The 18,359-nt window shown below is 39.1% G+C and overlaps 1 protein-coding gene across 1 annotated transcript in view; it reads right to left on the bottom strand.

Moving 5' to 3' along the window:
- Positions 1–18,359, bottom strand: part of LOC128653786 (ABC-type organic anion transporter ABCA8) — a 405,751-nt gene that overhangs the window by 232,549 nt on the left and 154,843 nt on the right. Inside the window, exon 19 of the mRNA XM_053707294.1 lies at positions 9,624–9,825. Within this exon, the coding sequence (XP_053563269.1) occupies positions 9,624–9,825 (202 nt within the window). The remainder of the gene's footprint in view (positions 1–9,623; positions 9,826–18,359) is intronic.

The following is an 18,359-nucleotide window of genomic DNA, read 5'->3' on the forward strand; positions in this document are numbered from 1 at the left end:
AGTACCGCACTTAAAAAGTCCTTTTTCAATGGGACTTCCATAGCGCCGGTATTACGAGTTTGCCTGGGAGGCCAAAAAGTGGGCGGTACAGCCTAAAATGACAAGATCTGTACCGCCATCTAAAGTCAGTAGTTATGAGTTTTACGTTACAAAGCTGTAGCATAAAACTCATATCTAAACTGTCACAACGTACACTCACAAACACCCATAAACTACATATTAACCCCTAAACCGAGGCCCTCCCGCATCCCAAACACTAAAATACATTTTTTAACCCCTAATCTGCCACTCCGCACATCGCCGCCACTTAAAAATCTATTAACCCCTATCCCGCCACTCCCCGACATTATCATCACTATAATAAACATATTAACCCCTAAACCTCCGCCCCCCGCATCGCAAACACTATTTAAATATTATTAACCCCTAATCTGCCGTCCGCCAACACCGCCGCTATAATAAACCTATTAACCACTAAACCACTAAACCGCAAGCCCCCACGAACAAAATATACTAAAATAAATTATTAACCCCTAAACCTCTGACCTCCCACATCACTACATAAATATATTAACCCTAAGCCTAAGTCTACCCCTAACCCCTGCTAAATTAAATATAATTAAAGAAAATCTAAATAAAACTTACAATTATTACCAAAATAATTCCTATTAAAACTAAATACATACTTACCTGTAAAATAAAACCTAAGCTAGCTACAAAATATTAATAGTTACATTGTAGCTAGCTTAGGTTCTATTTTTATTTCACAGGTAAGTTTGTATTTATTTTAACTAGGTCGACTAGTTAGTAAATAGTTATTAACTATTTAATAACTACTTAGTTAAAATAAAGACAAATTTACCTGTAAAATAAAACCTAACCTGCCTTAAACTAAAACCTAACATTACAATAAAATAAAATAAATTAAATTAATAAAATACAATTATCTAAATTACAAAAAAAACCTAAATTTATGCTTACCTGATAAATGTATTTCTTTCTTGACACAGTGAGTATCTAATTACTATTGGGAATATCACTCCTGCCCAGGAGGCGGCAAAGAGCACAACAGCAAAGCTGTTAAATATCACCTCCGTTCTTTCCAACCCCATTCATTCGACCAAAGCAAAGCAGAGATAGGAAGCAACAAGGTGTAGAGTGTCTGAAGTTTATAACATACCCATAAAACCTGTCTTATGAAAACAGGACAGGACTCACCGTGTCAAGAAATAAATAAATTTATCAGGTAAGCATACATTTTGTTTTCTTTCTAATGACACGGTGAGTCCACGGATCATGTAATTACTATTGAGAATCAATACCCAAACTAGAGTACACAGATGATAAGGGAGGGACAAAACAGGGAACCTAAACGGAAGGCACCACTGCTTGAAGAACCTTTCTCCCAGAAGAAGCCTCAGTCAAGGCAAACGTGTCAAATTAATAAAATTTTAGAAAAAGTGTGAAGAGAGGACCAAGTTGCAGCCTTGCAAATCTGTTCCACAGAAGCTTCATTTTTGAATGCCCAGGAAGAAGAAACAGATCTCGTAGAATGAGCCGTAACTCTCTCAGGAGGCTGCTGTCCAGCAGTTTCATAGGCAAAGCGAATGATACTCTTCAGCCACCAAGAAAGCAAAGTAGGAGTAGCTTTCTGCCCCTTACGTTTCCCTGAGAAAACCACAAAGAGAGCAGAAGACTGACGAAAATCCTTAGTTGCCTGTAAATAGAATTTCAATGCCTGCACCACGTCTAAATTGTGCAGCAAACGTTCCTTCTGAGAAGAAGGCTTAGGACATAAAAAAGCAACAACAATCTCCTGATTAATGTTCTGATCTGAAACTACTTTAGGAAGAAACCCTAACTTAGTATGCAAAACTACCTTATCTGCATGAAAAATAAGGTAAGGAGACTCATACTGTAATGCCGAAAGCTCTGAAACTCTTTGAGCAGATGAAATAGCAACAAGAAACAAAACTTTCCGAGATAACAACTTTAAATCTAAGGAATGCATTGGTTCAAACTGAGCCTGTTGAAGAACTTTAAGAACTAGGTTAAGACTCCAGGGAGGAGTAACTGGCTTAAACACAGGCCTGATCCTGACCAAGACCTGACAAAATGATTGCACGTCTGGGACATCCGCCAGACATTTATGTAACAAAATAGACAAGGCAGATATTTGACCCTTTAGGGAGCTTGTCAATAAACCCTTCTCCAAACCCTCTTGGAGGAAGGGCTAAATTCTAGGAATCCGAACTCTACTCCAAGAGAAGCCCTTGGATTCACACCAATACAGATATTTACACCATATCTTATGATAAATCCGTCTAGTCACAGGCTTACAAGCCTGAATCATGGTCTCAATGACCAATTCTGAAAATCCACGCTTAGATAAAATTAAGCGTTCAATCACCAAGCAGTCAGCTTCAGAGAAACTAGATTTGGATGAAGGAAGGGCCCTTGAAGTAGAAGGTCCTTTCTCAACGGAAGTCTCCAAGGTGGAAGAGATGACATCTCCACCTGGTCTGCATACCAAATCCTGCGAGGCCACGCTGGTGCAATGAGGATCACCAATGCCCTCTCTTGTTTGATTCGAGCAATGACCCGAGGAAGAAGAGCGAACGGGGAAAATAGGTATGTGAGACTGAAATTCCAGGGTACCACCAGAGAGTCTATCAGAACAGTCTGAGGGGGCCCTTGACCTCGACCCGTACTTTGGGAGTTTGGCATTCTGCCGAGATGCCGTGAGGTCCAATTCTGGCTGTCCCCATTTTAAAATCAGGCTGGAAAACACTTCCGGATGGAGCTCCCACTCCCCCGGGTGAAAGGTCTGCCTGCTCAGAAAATCTGCCTCCCAGTTGTCCACTCCTGGGATGTGGATCTCCGACAGACAGCAGTTATGGGTCTCCGCCCACTGAATTATCTTGGCTACCTCTGTCATGGGCAAAGAACTCAGAGTTCCCTCCTGATGATTGATGTAAGCCACTGAAGTTATGTTGTCCGACTGGAACCTGATAAACTGAGCCGAGGCTAACTGAGGCCAGGCTAGAAGAGCATTGAAGATTGCTCTCAGATCTAGAATGTTTATGGGTAGAACAGACTCCAACCGAGTCCATGCTCCCAGTAGGCTGGCGGCTGTTGTCACAACCACCAAAGAGGGTCTGCAGAAGCAGGTTCCCTGGGAGAGGTGATCCTGAGACAACCACCAAAGAAGAGAATCCCTTGTCTCCTGTTCCAGCTGTAATCCTGGAGACAGATCTTCATAATCTCTGTTCCACTGTCTGAGCATGCTTAACTGCAGAGGTCTGAGGTGGAAACGGGCAAATGGGATTATGTCCATTGCTGCTACCATCAGGCTGATTACCTCCATGCACTGAGCCACTGATGGCCGAGGAGAGGACTGGAGCTCTAGGCAAGAATCGAAAATCTTTGATTTCCTGACTTCTGTCAGAAAAATCTTCATTGATAAGGAATCTATTATGGTTCCCAAGAAAACTTCCCTTGTAGTTGGAATTATTAAGGAACTCTTTTCCAAATTCACCTTCTATCCGTGAGATCGCAGGAAGGATAACAACATTTCCATGTGGGATTTTGCTTGTTGAAAGAGTGGCGCCTGAACCAGAATGTCGTCCAGATAAAGTGCCACTGCAATGTCCCACAATCGGAGCACCACCAACAGGGATCCTAGAATCTTTGAAAAAATTCTGGAAGCTGTGACTAGGCCGAATGGAAAAACCACAAACTGGAAGTGTTTGTCTAGAAATGCGAACCTCAGAAACTTGTGATGGTCCCTGTGGATGGGAACATGCAGGTAAACGCCCTTTAAATCTATTGTTGTCATAAATTGGCGCTCTTGAACCAAGGGAAGAATGGAACAAATAGTTTCCATCTTGAAGGATGGTACTTTGAGGAATTTGTTTAAACTTTTGATATCTATAATTGGTCTGAAGGTTCCCTTTCTTGGGAACCACAAACAGATTGGAGTAGAACCCCAGACCCTGTTCTTGAATAGGGTCAGGAACTATCACTCCCAAGTCAGAAAGGTCTCGAATACAGCGTAAGAACGCCTCTCTTTTTATCTGGTCTACAGATAATCATGAAAGCAGAAACCTGCCCCTGGGAGGAAAGGCTTTGAACTCTAGTTTGTATCCCTGGGACACGATTTCCACCACCCAGGGATCCTGCACATCCCATACCCATGGCCTGAGAGAAGAAGGAAAGTCTGCCCCCTACAAGATCCGGTCCCTGATCTGGGGCAGGCCCTTCATGCTGTTTTTGATTCAATAGCAGGCTTTTTGGATTGTTTTCCCTTGTTCCAAGACTGGTTGGGCCTCCAGGACGGCTTGGACTGTTCCTGCTTGGAAGAGGGAGAGGAAGGCTTTCCCTTGAAATTTCAAAAGGAACGAAAATTACTCTGACATCCCTTCTGCTTATTTCTCTTATCCTGAGGGAGGAAATGGCCCTTTCCTCCCGTAAATTATTTCCGGCAAACCCGACTTAAACAAGGTCCTTCCCTTGTAAGGAATCGCCAAAAGTTTAGACTTAGATGACACATCCGCAGACCAAGATTTTAATCATAAAGCTCTGTGGGCCAGAACGGCAAAATGGGAAATCTTTGCTCCCAGTTTACTAACCTGAAGGGAAGCATCCGTGATTAAGGAGTTGGCCAACTTAAGGGCCTTGATCCTATCCTGGATCTCTTTGAGGGGAGTGTCTGTCCGAATAGAATCAGACAACGCATCAAACCAGTATGCTGCCGCACTAGTGACAGCAGCAATACAAACCGCAGGTTGCCATTGTAAATCCTGGTGTACATACATTTTCTTGAGTAACCCCTCTAACTTCATATCCTCAAAAGAACAACTATCTTCTATGGGAAAGGAACATTCGGAATAGCCACTACTGTGTCAGCCGCCTTATTCACTGATTGATTACATTTCCTCTTGCGCTTTCCCTGCTGCATGGGAAATGCAGACAACGCATCAGATACCACTGATGACATTAGGGAAGCAATGTCTTACAAGGTAACTCCAAATGGAGTAATAGAGGAAGCGCAGGGCACTGGCTGTATGGACGCAAAATTTTGGGTTTGGGCAGGGTTTCTTGGTCCATCTTTATTCTAAACAGACAACTGATAATTTATTCAGAAAATAGCCCCCCCCAAAAAAAAAAAATCATTACTTTTTTTTAAAATTTTAAATGAAAAAAATAACTGCTTTATTTTCTGTTATTTAAAATACACAATGGCCCCCAAAATAACACTTCAGACAACTCTACACCTCAGCTTAGCCTTGCTGAGGTGCTTACCTGCCTTCCTACTAATGAAGTATACTACTTTGTAGCTGATCCGGACTCAACTCTTTAAAAATTATGGTACGGTAACTGCAACGCTGCTGAATCTGTGACACAGCTGATTTCCACCAGGAACACAGGAAGTGAGACAGGACAAGAAAAAAAGGTGCGCAATATGGACTGCCCCGTATCTAACTCCACCCATCGTGGGCGTAACCACATGAAACTCCCGATCAGATAAATGTATTCACAGCCGTCGGGAGTAAAGTAAAAAATACACCACCATGACTGAGCCAGATTCTCCTCGTCCCCAGTGCCTGCTCTGCTGCCCTTAATAAACATTCCCCTATCATAGGTGAATGTGACTTGTCCCCCAATGTATATAAAAGTGCTATCTATTTTCTCTGCAGCGTGTCCCAGAAAAAACTAAAGTTAGCCCTTACCTTAAGACTTCTGCCAGGCAGCACGGCAGCTCACTAGGTTTGAGAGGCCAGTTCCCTCACATGGACCTGTGGATAGAAACAAAGACTGAGTAATCTTACTCAGGCTTGCACGGTTAGGGCAGCATAAATATATGGGAGGTGCAGTGAGGATTGTACCCCACAAGTTCCCATTGCTTGAAAGCCACCGCTTCTCTACTGAAGAGACCGATATGGATTACGGCTACACCCTAGAACAAAGCAGAACAATCTTGCACTGCTTAAAAATAATTAAATCTTGCTTGAAGAATCTTTTCCTAACACCTAACTTTTCCACTTCCTTGCTCTAACGTAGGCAAAGAGAATGACTGGGGTTGGAGGGAAGGGAGGTGATATTTAACAGCTTTGCTGTGGTGCTCTTTGCCGCCTCCTGCTGGGCAGGAGTGATATTCCCAATAGTAATTAGATGATCCATGGACTCACTGGGGCCTATCAATCAAGCTCCGGTCACAAAGACAGCAGTTATGAATAGACATGTGCGATTCGTTTCGGATTGATTCGGAAATTCGGAAAATATGGAAAATTCGGAGATTTGGATTGATTCGAATTTCCGAATTAAAATAATGCCGAAACTACCGAATAAATCCGAATCGAATACATCCGAATCGATTCGAATACATCCGAATCGATTCGGATGTATTCGGTAGATTCGGATGGCCGTGTATTACACTAGTATTGTACAGTATATTAGGTTTTATCACTCTGCTATGGGTTAAACCTAATATACAGTACATAATACTAGTGCAATACACAGCACATCCCACCTAACACTTACCGAAATTCCGAATTTCCGAATCGATTCGAACAGAACCGAACCATATCGAACCGAACCAAATTTTTTCCGAATCCGAAAGAATCCGAATGAATCTGAAATGAATTAATTCAAATTTTTCCGAATTCGAATAGATCCGAACCAAAATTCGAATCGATCCGAACCGAACCAAATTTTTCGAAGCTGCACAAGTCTAGTTATGAAGCAGCGGTCACAAAGACCACTGCTCCATAACCTGTCCGCCTGCTCTGAGCAAACACTAAATTACATAAAATAAAAATTGAAATTATCAAAATTAAAAAGAAATTACTCCTAATCTAATAGCCCTATATAAAAAAGCCCCCCCCCAAAAAAAAACAAAAAACCCTAGCCTACACTAAACTGTCAATGGACCTTAAAAGGGCCTTTTGCTGGGCATTGCCCCAAAGAAATAAGCTCTTTTACCTGTAAAAAAAAATACAAACACACCCCAACAGTAAAACCCACCACCCACCCAACCAAACCCCCCAAATTAAAACCTATCTAAATAAACCTAAGCTAACCATTGCCCTGAAAAGGGCATTTGGATGGGCCTTGCCCTTATAGGGCATTTAGCTCTTTTACATTGCCCAAACCCTAAGCTAAAAATAAAACCCACCCAATAAACCCTTAAAAAAACCTAACACTAACCCCCGACGATCCACTTACAGTTGTCGAAGACCGGACATCTATCTTCATCCAGCCAGCAGAAGTCTTCATCCAAGCGGGCAGAAGTCTTCATCCAGACGACATCTTCTATCTTCATCTATCCGGTGCGGAGCGGGTCCATCTTCAAGACATCCGGCGCGGAGCATCCTCTTCTTCCGACGGTCGCTGTAGAATGAAGTTTCCCTTTAAGTGACATCATCCAAGATGGCGTCCCATACATTGTAATAGGAATTAATTGGGAAAAATCCTATTGGCTGTTGCAATCAGCCAATAGGACTGAGCTTTCATCCTATTTGCTGATTGGATCAGCCAATAGGATGAAAGCTCAGTCCTATTGGCTCATTGCAACAGCCAATAGGATTTTTCCCCTTTAATTCCTATTGGCTGATAGAATTCTATCAGCCAATCGGAATGTTAGGGACACCATCTTGGATGACGTCACTTAAAGGGAAACTTCATTTTCCAGCAGCGATCGTAAGAAGAGGATGCTCAGCGCCGGATGTCTTGAAGATGGACCTGCTCCACGCCGGATGGATGAAGATAGAAGATGCCATCTGGATGAAGACTTCTTCCTGCTTGGATGAAGACTTCTGCCGGCTTCGATGAGGACTTATGCCTGCTTCGATGAAGACTTCTACCGGCTGGATGAGGATGGATGTCCGGTCTTCGAAAACTGTAAGTGGATCGTCGGGTGTTAGTGTTAGGTTTTTTTAAGAGTTTATTGGGTGGGTTTTATTTTTAGCTTAGGGGTTGGACAATGTAAAAGAGCTAAATGCCCTTTTAAGGACAATGCCCTTCCAAATGCCCTTTTCAGGGCAATGGTTAGCTTAGGTTTATTTAGATTTAGGTTTTTATTTGGGGGGTTTGGTTGGGTGGGTGGTGGATTTTACTGTTGGGGGGGTGTTTGTATTTTTTTTTTACAGGTAAAAGAGCTTAATTCTTTGGGACAATGCCCTGCAAAAGGCCCTTTTAAGGGTCATTGGCAGTTTAGTGTAGGCTAGGTTTTTTTTTTATTGTGGGGGGCTTTTTTATTTTGATAGGGCTATTAGATGAGGAGTAATTCATTTTTATTTTTGATCATTTCGTTTTTTATTTTGTGTAATGTAGTGTTTATTTTTCTTTGTAATTTAGATAATTGTATTTTATTAATTTAATTTATTTTATTGTAATGTTAGGTTTTATTGTAAGACATGTTAGGTTTTATTTTGCAGGAAATTTTGTATTTATTTTAACTAGGTAGCTAGTAAATAGTTAATAACTATTTACTAACTAGTCTACCTAGTTAAAATAAATACAAACTTACCTGTGAAATAAAAATAAAATTATTTATTTTTATCTATTAGTTATATTGTAGCTAGCTTAGGTTTTATTTTACAGGTAAGTATGTATTTAGTTTTAAATAGGAACTATTTAGGTGATAATTGTAAGTTTTATTTAGATTTATTTTAATTATATTTAAGTTAGGGGGTTTTAGGGTTAGATTTAGGCTTACGTTAGGGTTAGGGTTACGTTAGGGTTAGGTTTAGGGGTTAATATATGTATGTAGTTTTAGTGATGTTGGAGGCCAGAGGTTTAGGGGTTAATAACTTTAGTATAGTGGCGGTGACATTTGGGGCGGCAGATTAGGGGTTAATAACTGTAATGTAGGTGGTGGCGATGTTAAGGGCAGCAGATTAGGGGTTAATAACTGTATTTAGGTTGCAGCGATAAAAGTATGTAGGTGGCGGCGATATCGGGAGCGGCAGATTAGGGGTTAATAGTTTTATTTAGGTGGCTGCGATGTTAAGGGTGGCAGATTAGGGGTTAGTAACATTATGTAGGTTGCGGCGGTGTCAGGGGCAACAGATTAGGGGTGTTTAGACATGGTTATTATGTTAGGGTGTTAGATTTAAAACGTAATTTTTGTTTCCCATAGACATCAATGGGGCTTCGTTACGGAGCTTTCGTTTCCGCAATCGCAGGTGTTAGGCTTTTTTTTGCCGGCTTTCCCCATTGATGTATATGGGGAAATCGTGCATGAGCACGTCAAAACACTGCTTGTATTTGGGTGAGGTATGGAGCTCAACGCCACCATATCGCCCACGCAAGCTGGGTTTTTCAAAACCTGTAATAGCAGCGCTATAGGGTGGTTAAATACCGCTGCTTTTGTGGCGGTCGTTAATTTCCCTATAGCTCTCAAAACTCGTAATCTAGCTGTTTATTCTTAATGTTTTTCATTAACATGTTGTTCTACAAAGCCTTCATTGTGATAGTACTGCAGTGTCAGCGAAGTAATAACATTATTTGTGATTTGGTATATTCTTCCTAAATGAAATAAAGTTGGTGTTGAAGTCAATTAGTCAAGTACAATATCAATGTAAACGGACACATAGGAACACATATAGATCTATACTCACATAGCTCTGAAGCTTTTAGTATCACGTCTTAACTTCAGAAAGCGAGTCTTTGCTATAGCCAACACCTGCTGTCTCCAGAGTGCACATCCACTTAATGTCACATTGCCAGAATCTGACATCAGTAGAAGTGATTCATCCATTTCTTCAGAAAAATCATCTTTTCCTTCCTCCACCCTAGGCTCTCGACTAAAAACCCCATAGTCTGTAAAAAAATAAATAATGTATGTTAATAACTGTTAGTTAATTTTATGCTGATTTATAAAGTCTACATCTACACTGTGTACATTTATCTGTCATTTACTCTAAAGGGTGAGACAGTAAAGAAGTTTGTACAGCAAAATTGCTCTGGCCTAAATGCTATTATTTTTTTTTGTTTAAATTATAGCATGGCCTCTGTCCAAAAATATTTATTCAATTTTACAGAGATTTTTAAGAGATGTTTTGTGCTATATTTATGCTGTTTCTAATATATACCTGCAATGCGTTGACATATTTCTTATTTAGACCATAAACATTAGAAAAATTATAGTGCTGCAGAATCTTTTGGGGCTCTACACATAAATGAAATAAAAAATGATGAAAGATTGTTAAATATAGAAATACCACCTAGAGCAGGTGATGTTCCAATGATGTCAACAAGCACACTGTGGACAGCTGTCCATGAGGAGTGTATTGACACAACCAGAGTGAGAGATGGATCCCAAAATGGGAGAGGCAAACGACTGAAGATAAAGACAAAGTAAATTGCTTGTCCAGGACATTATTTACAGAAGGGAGTACATTTTTGGACATCATCAATAGTAATCCAGACATAAGAACCCCCAGACCTAGTGAGCAGTGAACACCGTAGTCACCGGTTTACTGAGCTTGATGACTCACTTACACTCAGCAAAAGTTTAAGGTACTGTTCAATTCTTGTAATCTATCCCATTAGGAGTATACTCTATACATTGACCTTAAGAGCCGCTAGAAGGGCCACAGTGATTTGTAATATCCTTCATTGGATCTTGGAGATAAATAGATAAATGGTTGGGCTTTGCCTAACATCAAGCAATAGAATGACAGGACTTTAAACCTTTTTTCTAGTAAAGATGAACAACCTATATTTGGTGTGATAGAAGGGTGAATATTGTGTAATGTTTCTAACATAACATAGGTTTGTTCTGAGAACAATAAATTAAATATTAGAAATGTAAAAAAAGTGTGTTACTTTTAGGAGGAGGTGTAATGTACCTTCTTCAAATGTCTTTCTAAATTTAGTGCTATAACTTTTCCTTAAGGAACTGCACCATTTCTTCTAAGATAAATAGAAGATACTTTCATACTTACTAAGATTAATTTGCACGATACTTCTCTCTCCCTCTACTTCTATAATATATATATATATATATATAGCCTTCAGAAATAACAGCAACCACACAGGATTTCTTAAAAAAAAAAAGTGTCAAATTTATTGACGTTTCGGGGAGTAAACCTCCCCTTCCTCAGAACATAAAGTGTACACAAACACTGCACCTTAAATAAGCAAACCAATACCCAATCAACTCCCACATCCTGATTAGAAAAAGGCACCAACATTGCATCATTTCCGGTTCCTCCATTGTTACCCGGAAGTATTCTAATCAATCACTTCCGGTATGTGTTTACATATTAAAAAAACTATTTCTTGATTACAAACTTTCAAAATATCATAACATACCACATTATGCACTTATACATTGTGTATCAAACAATCACAATATTTAACCATATAAATATACTTCCGCGGTACCACACTGCTGCTTCTATAGTGAAACAAAACCCGGAGGTTAATCAACCACTTCCGGTACGTTATGGCAAGCATTTATATAAACCAGTGTTTTTCAACCAGTGTGCCGTGGCACACTAGTGTGCCGTGAGAGATCCTCAGGTGTGCCACGGCAGATTGACAACAGTGCGGGGGTGTCCCTCTTTCAAATTTTGAAATATTGGGAGGTATGTGACAGGCTCATCAGGCATCATTTACAACCATGACATTGACATTCATTCACAGACAATCATTATGATTGTTTGTAAAATAATTTCAATATGTCATGTATAGTTTGTAGGAGGCATGGCATGACAGCACAGTACAGTGTGTGTGTGTGTGTGTATATACAGCATGTGTGTGTGTATATATATATATATATATATATATATATATCCTGTATTAGGCTACAATGTGTCATTTTGTAAAATTTTGGGATTGTGGTGTGCCGCAGGATTTTTTAATGTAAAAAAGTGTGCCACGGCAAAAAAAAGGTTGCAAATCACTGATATAAACAATGAGTGTCTTATTGCACTATAATAACATCTTAAAGCTTTCTCTACCTGTTATATAAATATACACCTCTTTGTTGCCCAATCTTTAAGTGCTCAATATTAACATTGTGACTTACTTCTGTTAATAATAAGGAGAAAAAGAGGTAAGAGAACCTCCAGAAAGCAGGTGGTTTTAGCTAGCAAAAACTAAGTCACAAATGTCCCCCTGTTTCCTGGCCGATAGCAGCTCCCTCGGCTTCAGGTGACAGGGACAAATGGACTCTAATTTAAAAACAACAACAATCACCAACGTGCAAATGAATGCACAAAATCTTAAGCAGCAAACTAGTTTCGGCTGTACTATCAGCCTTTCTCAATGCTATGGACAAACCGAGGCCCGGGTGCCACCCCTTTATATAGCACTATATAGCCAATCAATTTTAACTGTGAGGATACTCCTACTTATCATCCAATCCTTGTGTGTCTCAGTATTGTGACGTGCATAAGCAAAAAGCACAACAAATATGCATATGTTAGAAAAATCGCAAATACCATCCGATGTATTTAGATTATAATCAATTATGCTTTTTCCGCTATATATTATCGATCGTAGTACTTGGGATTCGTGTTTAAGTATTAGTCCACATAAGACTCTGTAATTAAGATAAACACACACGCATGCAAAAGAGCCACTTTCATTGGTCCACACGGGCATACCCCTATTTGGCGTTATCCAATTAGACAACCGTTTCTCCGTGGGAAAGCAACACTATACCGGAACACCGCTGCGTAATAGAGCAAGCAAACTCTCTCCCTGTCATTGTTCAAACATGTTGCCAAACATCAGGGGTATTGCTACTAGTCCAATCCCTGTGTAAGCAACGCCAATGTCCGAGGCAGCACAGATCTATTACAGTTTCACGTAGGATTATGGAATTGTCACTGATTCGATTCTCATTAGTGTTCTTAAGATTATTCCACATTCAGAGTACTGTGTTTATTATGCATATAGGAAGCAAATTGCCTTCCAATATATGCGCCGCATGCACTCGTATCATGTTCTAACATTAATTCCTGCTTAAAAAACAACAAAAATATGCACAACGGACACCCCAAGACGTATATAAGTGTACTCATAAAAGTATTCCATGAAATCCCTTACTGCACTAAGTGGTCCATATGAACATGACATGTTCCACTGTTTTTATGTGTTGTCTTTCTCTGATAATGATAGATGGATTACTACCATAGGGGGATAATTTATATGGGTTCCAACTAAATTCTCAGTTATGAGAGGTTATTAAGATGTAAATGTGGCACTGTCTGAAACTTCTAATAATGAATATAGCAAAACAAAATGAATGTATAGTTTATCGTCACATTGCCTGTACTAGCACTATACTGTCTTAGTGTGAAAACACATATTGGTATTGTCAAATATTAGGCTAATGACATTCGTATATTATACATTTTTCCGGTGATCATTACATAATCATAGACTATGTAATTGGCATATAAAATTATTAGAATGTACGGAAGAATTGGTTAATGGTATAAAAAGTGCTATGGGCGGCTATTACACACCTTGAAATTTGTTAATTGTTCCACAAAACTTGTATAATAGTATATATTTAACGATTACTAATTCTCTAAGATTCTTACTACCTCTCTCATATGAATTCCCTATTTCTAATAACATCCAATTTGGACTTGTGGGTAGTATAGGATTTAGAGTAGAGGTTATTAGTTCGAATTTAGTTAGGTAAAATTTAGTAAATAAAATACTTGAATAGCGGTTTTTGTGATAGAACAATACAGTGATCTCATAAAAATGAAATATGTAAAAATAGATTGATGGAAACTACTTATCTCATGAGTTTTTATCAACATTCATTCAACATGGTTTTTAAAGAAATACCCAATAGTTATTGGCCTCGTTCATTCCATTGGGTATGATTGAATTCAGTCTGAAAATCCAACCTGTTTCCTTTTGGAGTAGTGTGTTTTCACAGTTACCCCCTCTAATTCCAGGTTTGATTTGTTCGAGACCCCAACATTTAAACGAGGCAGTTTTTCCTGAGTGACATTGTAGAAAGTGTTTAGCCACACTCGTTATTTTTTTGCCCTTTTCTGAATCTTTCTGTGCATTTCGAATGTTACTGAGATGTTCTGTCATTCTAATGTTAAACTTACGGGTAGTCATAACTGTGTAGATCTTGTCACATGCGCATGATAGGCAATAAATAACGTTCTCGCTCTGACAATTAATATGGCTATTAATTCTCCAAATTTTACCAAATCTGTCTACCATGGTATCTTTTTTCACCATGTACTGGCAGATATTACAATGTCCACAGGGTACCGATCCCTGATGGATTGGTTTCTTGTGTCGATTTCTATTAAAGTGACTATTAGTAAGATGGTCATTTAGATTCTTCGCACGTCTAAAAGTAAAAGACGGATTAGTAGGTAATACCATATTTAATTTATCGTCACTTTTTAGAATGTGCCAGTGTTTTTTGATAATGTTGGATACTTTATCACTTTGGCTATTATAGGTGGATATAAACCTTATTGTATTTGTGTCAGATGATGTAGTATTATTAGGTTTAAGCAGGTCTGACCTATCTTTTGATAGTGCTTTACGATAGGCCCTTGCTAGTGACTTTTTGGTATACCCTCGTTCCAAAAGTCTTTTTCTTAGTTCGCCTGCTGCTTGCTTGAAAGCATTGATGCTAGAACTGTTCCTTCTAAGTCGTAAGTATTCGCCATATGGGAGGCTGCGAATTGTAGAGGGGTGATGATGGCTACTGGCATGTAGTATGTTGTTGGTTGCAGTGGGTTTTCTGTAAGATTCTGTTTCTAGTTTGTTATTTTGTTTTACAATAGTCAAATCTAGAAATTCCACCTTTTCCATACTAGTGTTGTATGTCAGATATAAGCCAAAGGGGTTAGTGTTTAAACATTCTATGAATTTTTGTAATGTCTCAATTGTGCCTTCCCAAATAATAAAGATGTCATCTATGTACCTAGACCAGTGGGAGACGGAGCGGGTATATAGGTTCATGTTCTCATTGAACACTATCATCTCTTCCCACCAGCCCAGGTACAAGTTGGCATAAGTAGGCGCACACGAGGTACCCATGGCAGTGCCACATATTTGTAAGAAGAATTTTTCATCAAAGACGAAATAATTGTGTTTAAGAACAAATTGTAACAGTCTGATGATGAAATCTTTGGTATTCAATTCTATATCCTGATCTTTATTTAGGAAATGGGCAACAGATTTGATACCCCATTCAGGACTTATACTGGTATATAGCGATTCAACGTTGCAAGTTACCAGTATTGAGTGTTCGGTGACTTCTGTATTTTGTAACTTATTGAGGATATGCATAGTATCCTTCGTATGTGATGGTAACATTTCCACAAAACACCTCAGTCTTGCATCCACATATTTACTAGCTTGTTCAGTAAGGGAGCCCATACCTGAGACTATGGTTCTCCCCGGTGGACAAGCAATATTTTTGTGGATTTTGGGTAACAGGTACATCGTAGCGATTTTGGGTTTAGTGACTGTGAGGAACTTATGTTCTTTTGCATCAATGATTTTCTCAGAGAAAGCCCCATCAATCAATTTTTTATAATTTTCTAGGAAATTATCAGTAGGATTACCCAGTAACCTTTTGTAGTTTTTAGTATTAAGAAGTTGTTTCATTGCTTCTTCTACATACATTGAAGTAGGCCATATTACAATATTGCCCCCCTTATCACTATTTTTGAATTGGACATCAGTCCATGTAGTCATTTCTTTCATGGCCTCAAATTCTAATTTGGTCATATTTGCTCCATAAAGATTAGTATCTTGCATGGATATGATGTCATTACATACTAAGTTTAGAAAAGTGATTGCTTGGGGGGAAATGTGACCTGGAGGAGTGAATTGAGACTGTATTTTGAGAATCTTACGCCAGTTATCAATGTTTGGCGTATTAGTCAATTGATCAGGCAAATCCTCATTCTCATCTAGTAATGCTATGAGGTTATTCAATGCTATGATGTCAGTTTGAGAAGCAAGATTAGGATCATCATTGGGTATGAAGTATTTCCTTAATAAGATCTTCCTAACAAATAAATGGGTGTCTTTTATAGCCTCGAATTTGTCAATGTGGTTGGAAGGTACAAAAGATAAACCTTTTTTAAGGACGGACAAATGTACTGGGGTTAATTCCCTGTCAGATAGGTTTATGATATTTAATTTAACATCGTCATTATTTATAATTACTTCTTTTTGTTGTTTTTGTTGTGGGATTGGGTTTTGTGTGCTTGTGGTCTCTGGTTGAACCGGACCTGATGTCTGGTTCGAGGTTGTATGCCCTCTGCCTCTTCTGGTCCTGCGTCTAAAGGGGTAGTTCTCAAGTTAATATGTGGTTTGGTTTTTTTCTTATTTTGATTATTTGTAGAGACAAGTATAGACCTAGGTTGTGTATCAGTTTCTGATGTGTCTGCATCTGTTGAGTCATATTCTATATCAGTACACTCAGAATCAGAATGTTGATTCACACTTTTTTTCCAATTGTATACTTGTCCCTGAGCATAATCGTTAAGATCCCTATCTATCTTTTTTTCTTTCTTGTCTGACACAAACTTGGCAAATCTTTCCACCTCATTTTTGATTTTGTTATAAGATTTTTGAAAATCCTCTAAGGTTTCATAGAGCTTTAATTCTTCACTTAATTTGTTAATCTCTTGTGTTACTGTGTTTAGTTTGTCAGTTTCGTGTTCAATAAGATAACCAATTAACTTGAGTGAACACTCGGTGAGTGCTTGTTCCCATTTTGACATTAGTTCAGGTTTGAGATTATAAAAAGATGGAAACATTTTTAAACGAAGGCCCCTGGGTATGACATTATTCTTTTGGTAGAAATCATACATTCCCAGATTCCATTGCCCTCTAATCTGTTTCTTCCTAGTTTTCTTTAAATCTCTAAGTGGCTGTAACCATTCCCCCACAATTTCCCCATCTTGTGTGTTTTTGTTTTTAAGGTCTGATGTTAATTTACCAATGTCCTCTGACCATTTCTGCATCTCCGCACTTAAATCAAAGGAGGCCATATTGTATGCAAACTGTGCTTCTAGTAACTCTATTAGAATGTGGGATAGTTTAGTACTATTCCTGAATAAACCAATAAGAAAAAGTTTAGAGTACTGGCACTAGTTTAGTGTGTATAGGAATATGTGGAACTAGTGATTGTTCCGGTGCTTACCCACCTAAAATATAACAATAAGGAGAAAAAGAGGTAAGAGAACCTCCAGAAAGCAGGTGGTTTTAGCTAGCACTCATTCCTATCTAGTATTATTAAAAAATAACCTTTAATAAGTTTGTTTAATACCGGCCTAAATACCTGGTGTACCAATTTAAAACTAAGTCACAAATGTCCCCCTGTTTCCTGGCCGATAGCAGCTCCCTCGGCTTCAGGTGACAGGGACAAATGGACTCTAATTTAAAAACAACAACAATCACCAACGTGCAAATGAATGCACAAAATCTTAAGCAGCTAGTTTCGGCTGTACTATCAGCCTTTCTCAATGCTTCTGTTAATATCATGTGTAAGGTTCCGGAAGTTACGTCACTTACGGTTCCGGTTATCTTATGTCACACGTGTTTAATAACATTCATTTTCGCTAATGTTGGTCTACCTCATCCTAACTAGAACAGGTAATATATTACACACCACTCCTAAGAACTATAATAAAATTTTGTGCTACTCATGCAACCACAATAAACCAAAATACTTAAAAGGATTATATAATAAATTGAAATGAAAGAACATATATCAGCATATGTCTAGAAAATTACCTTGCACTTTAATACTGTTTAATATATATCTTTTGCACACATTCAAAGTGTTATGTCAACCAAATCGCACTTGCATGTTGTCACTAATTACGTTCAATGTTAGTTACGGTGGTGAGAACACAAATGGTAAACTCTGTGTCCCAGGTGTAAGGATTAACATCCAACCTGCAGGTCTCGGGCAGAGATATAGGGTGGTGGCATGAACCACTACTGATCCAGTGCACCCCCCATGTACCTCCACAAATCACACCTACACAAACCCCTACCCACCGGCAGGAGTATGTACACAGTGATCCCCTTCCACAACCTACTGGTGTCAACCAACACCGGTACACACAGAGAACCACCGTCCTTTCACCCCATATTACGACACTATATAAGGGCACCAAGATCTGATGGAGAGTTCAAACCCTTCGGGTATAAAGTCCCCGGTCAAAACATCCATTGTGCCACCCGTCATAGCAACAGTTTATTTCTATTACCTCCTCTTGTTTGTTTGGGGATGTGGTCAATCAAGATCAATTTGATTGCAGCTATTAAATGTTTCGCTGTCACCCAGTGGCGTGCCACCGGTTGGTCTGATTCACCTTTCTTTA

This window comes from Bombina bombina, chromosome 1, assembly GCF_027579735.1.
Source record: "Bombina bombina isolate aBomBom1 chromosome 1, aBomBom1.pri, whole genome shotgun sequence".
In the NCBI taxonomy this organism is placed as follows: Eukaryota; Metazoa; Chordata; class Amphibia; order Anura; family Bombinatoridae; genus Bombina; species Bombina bombina.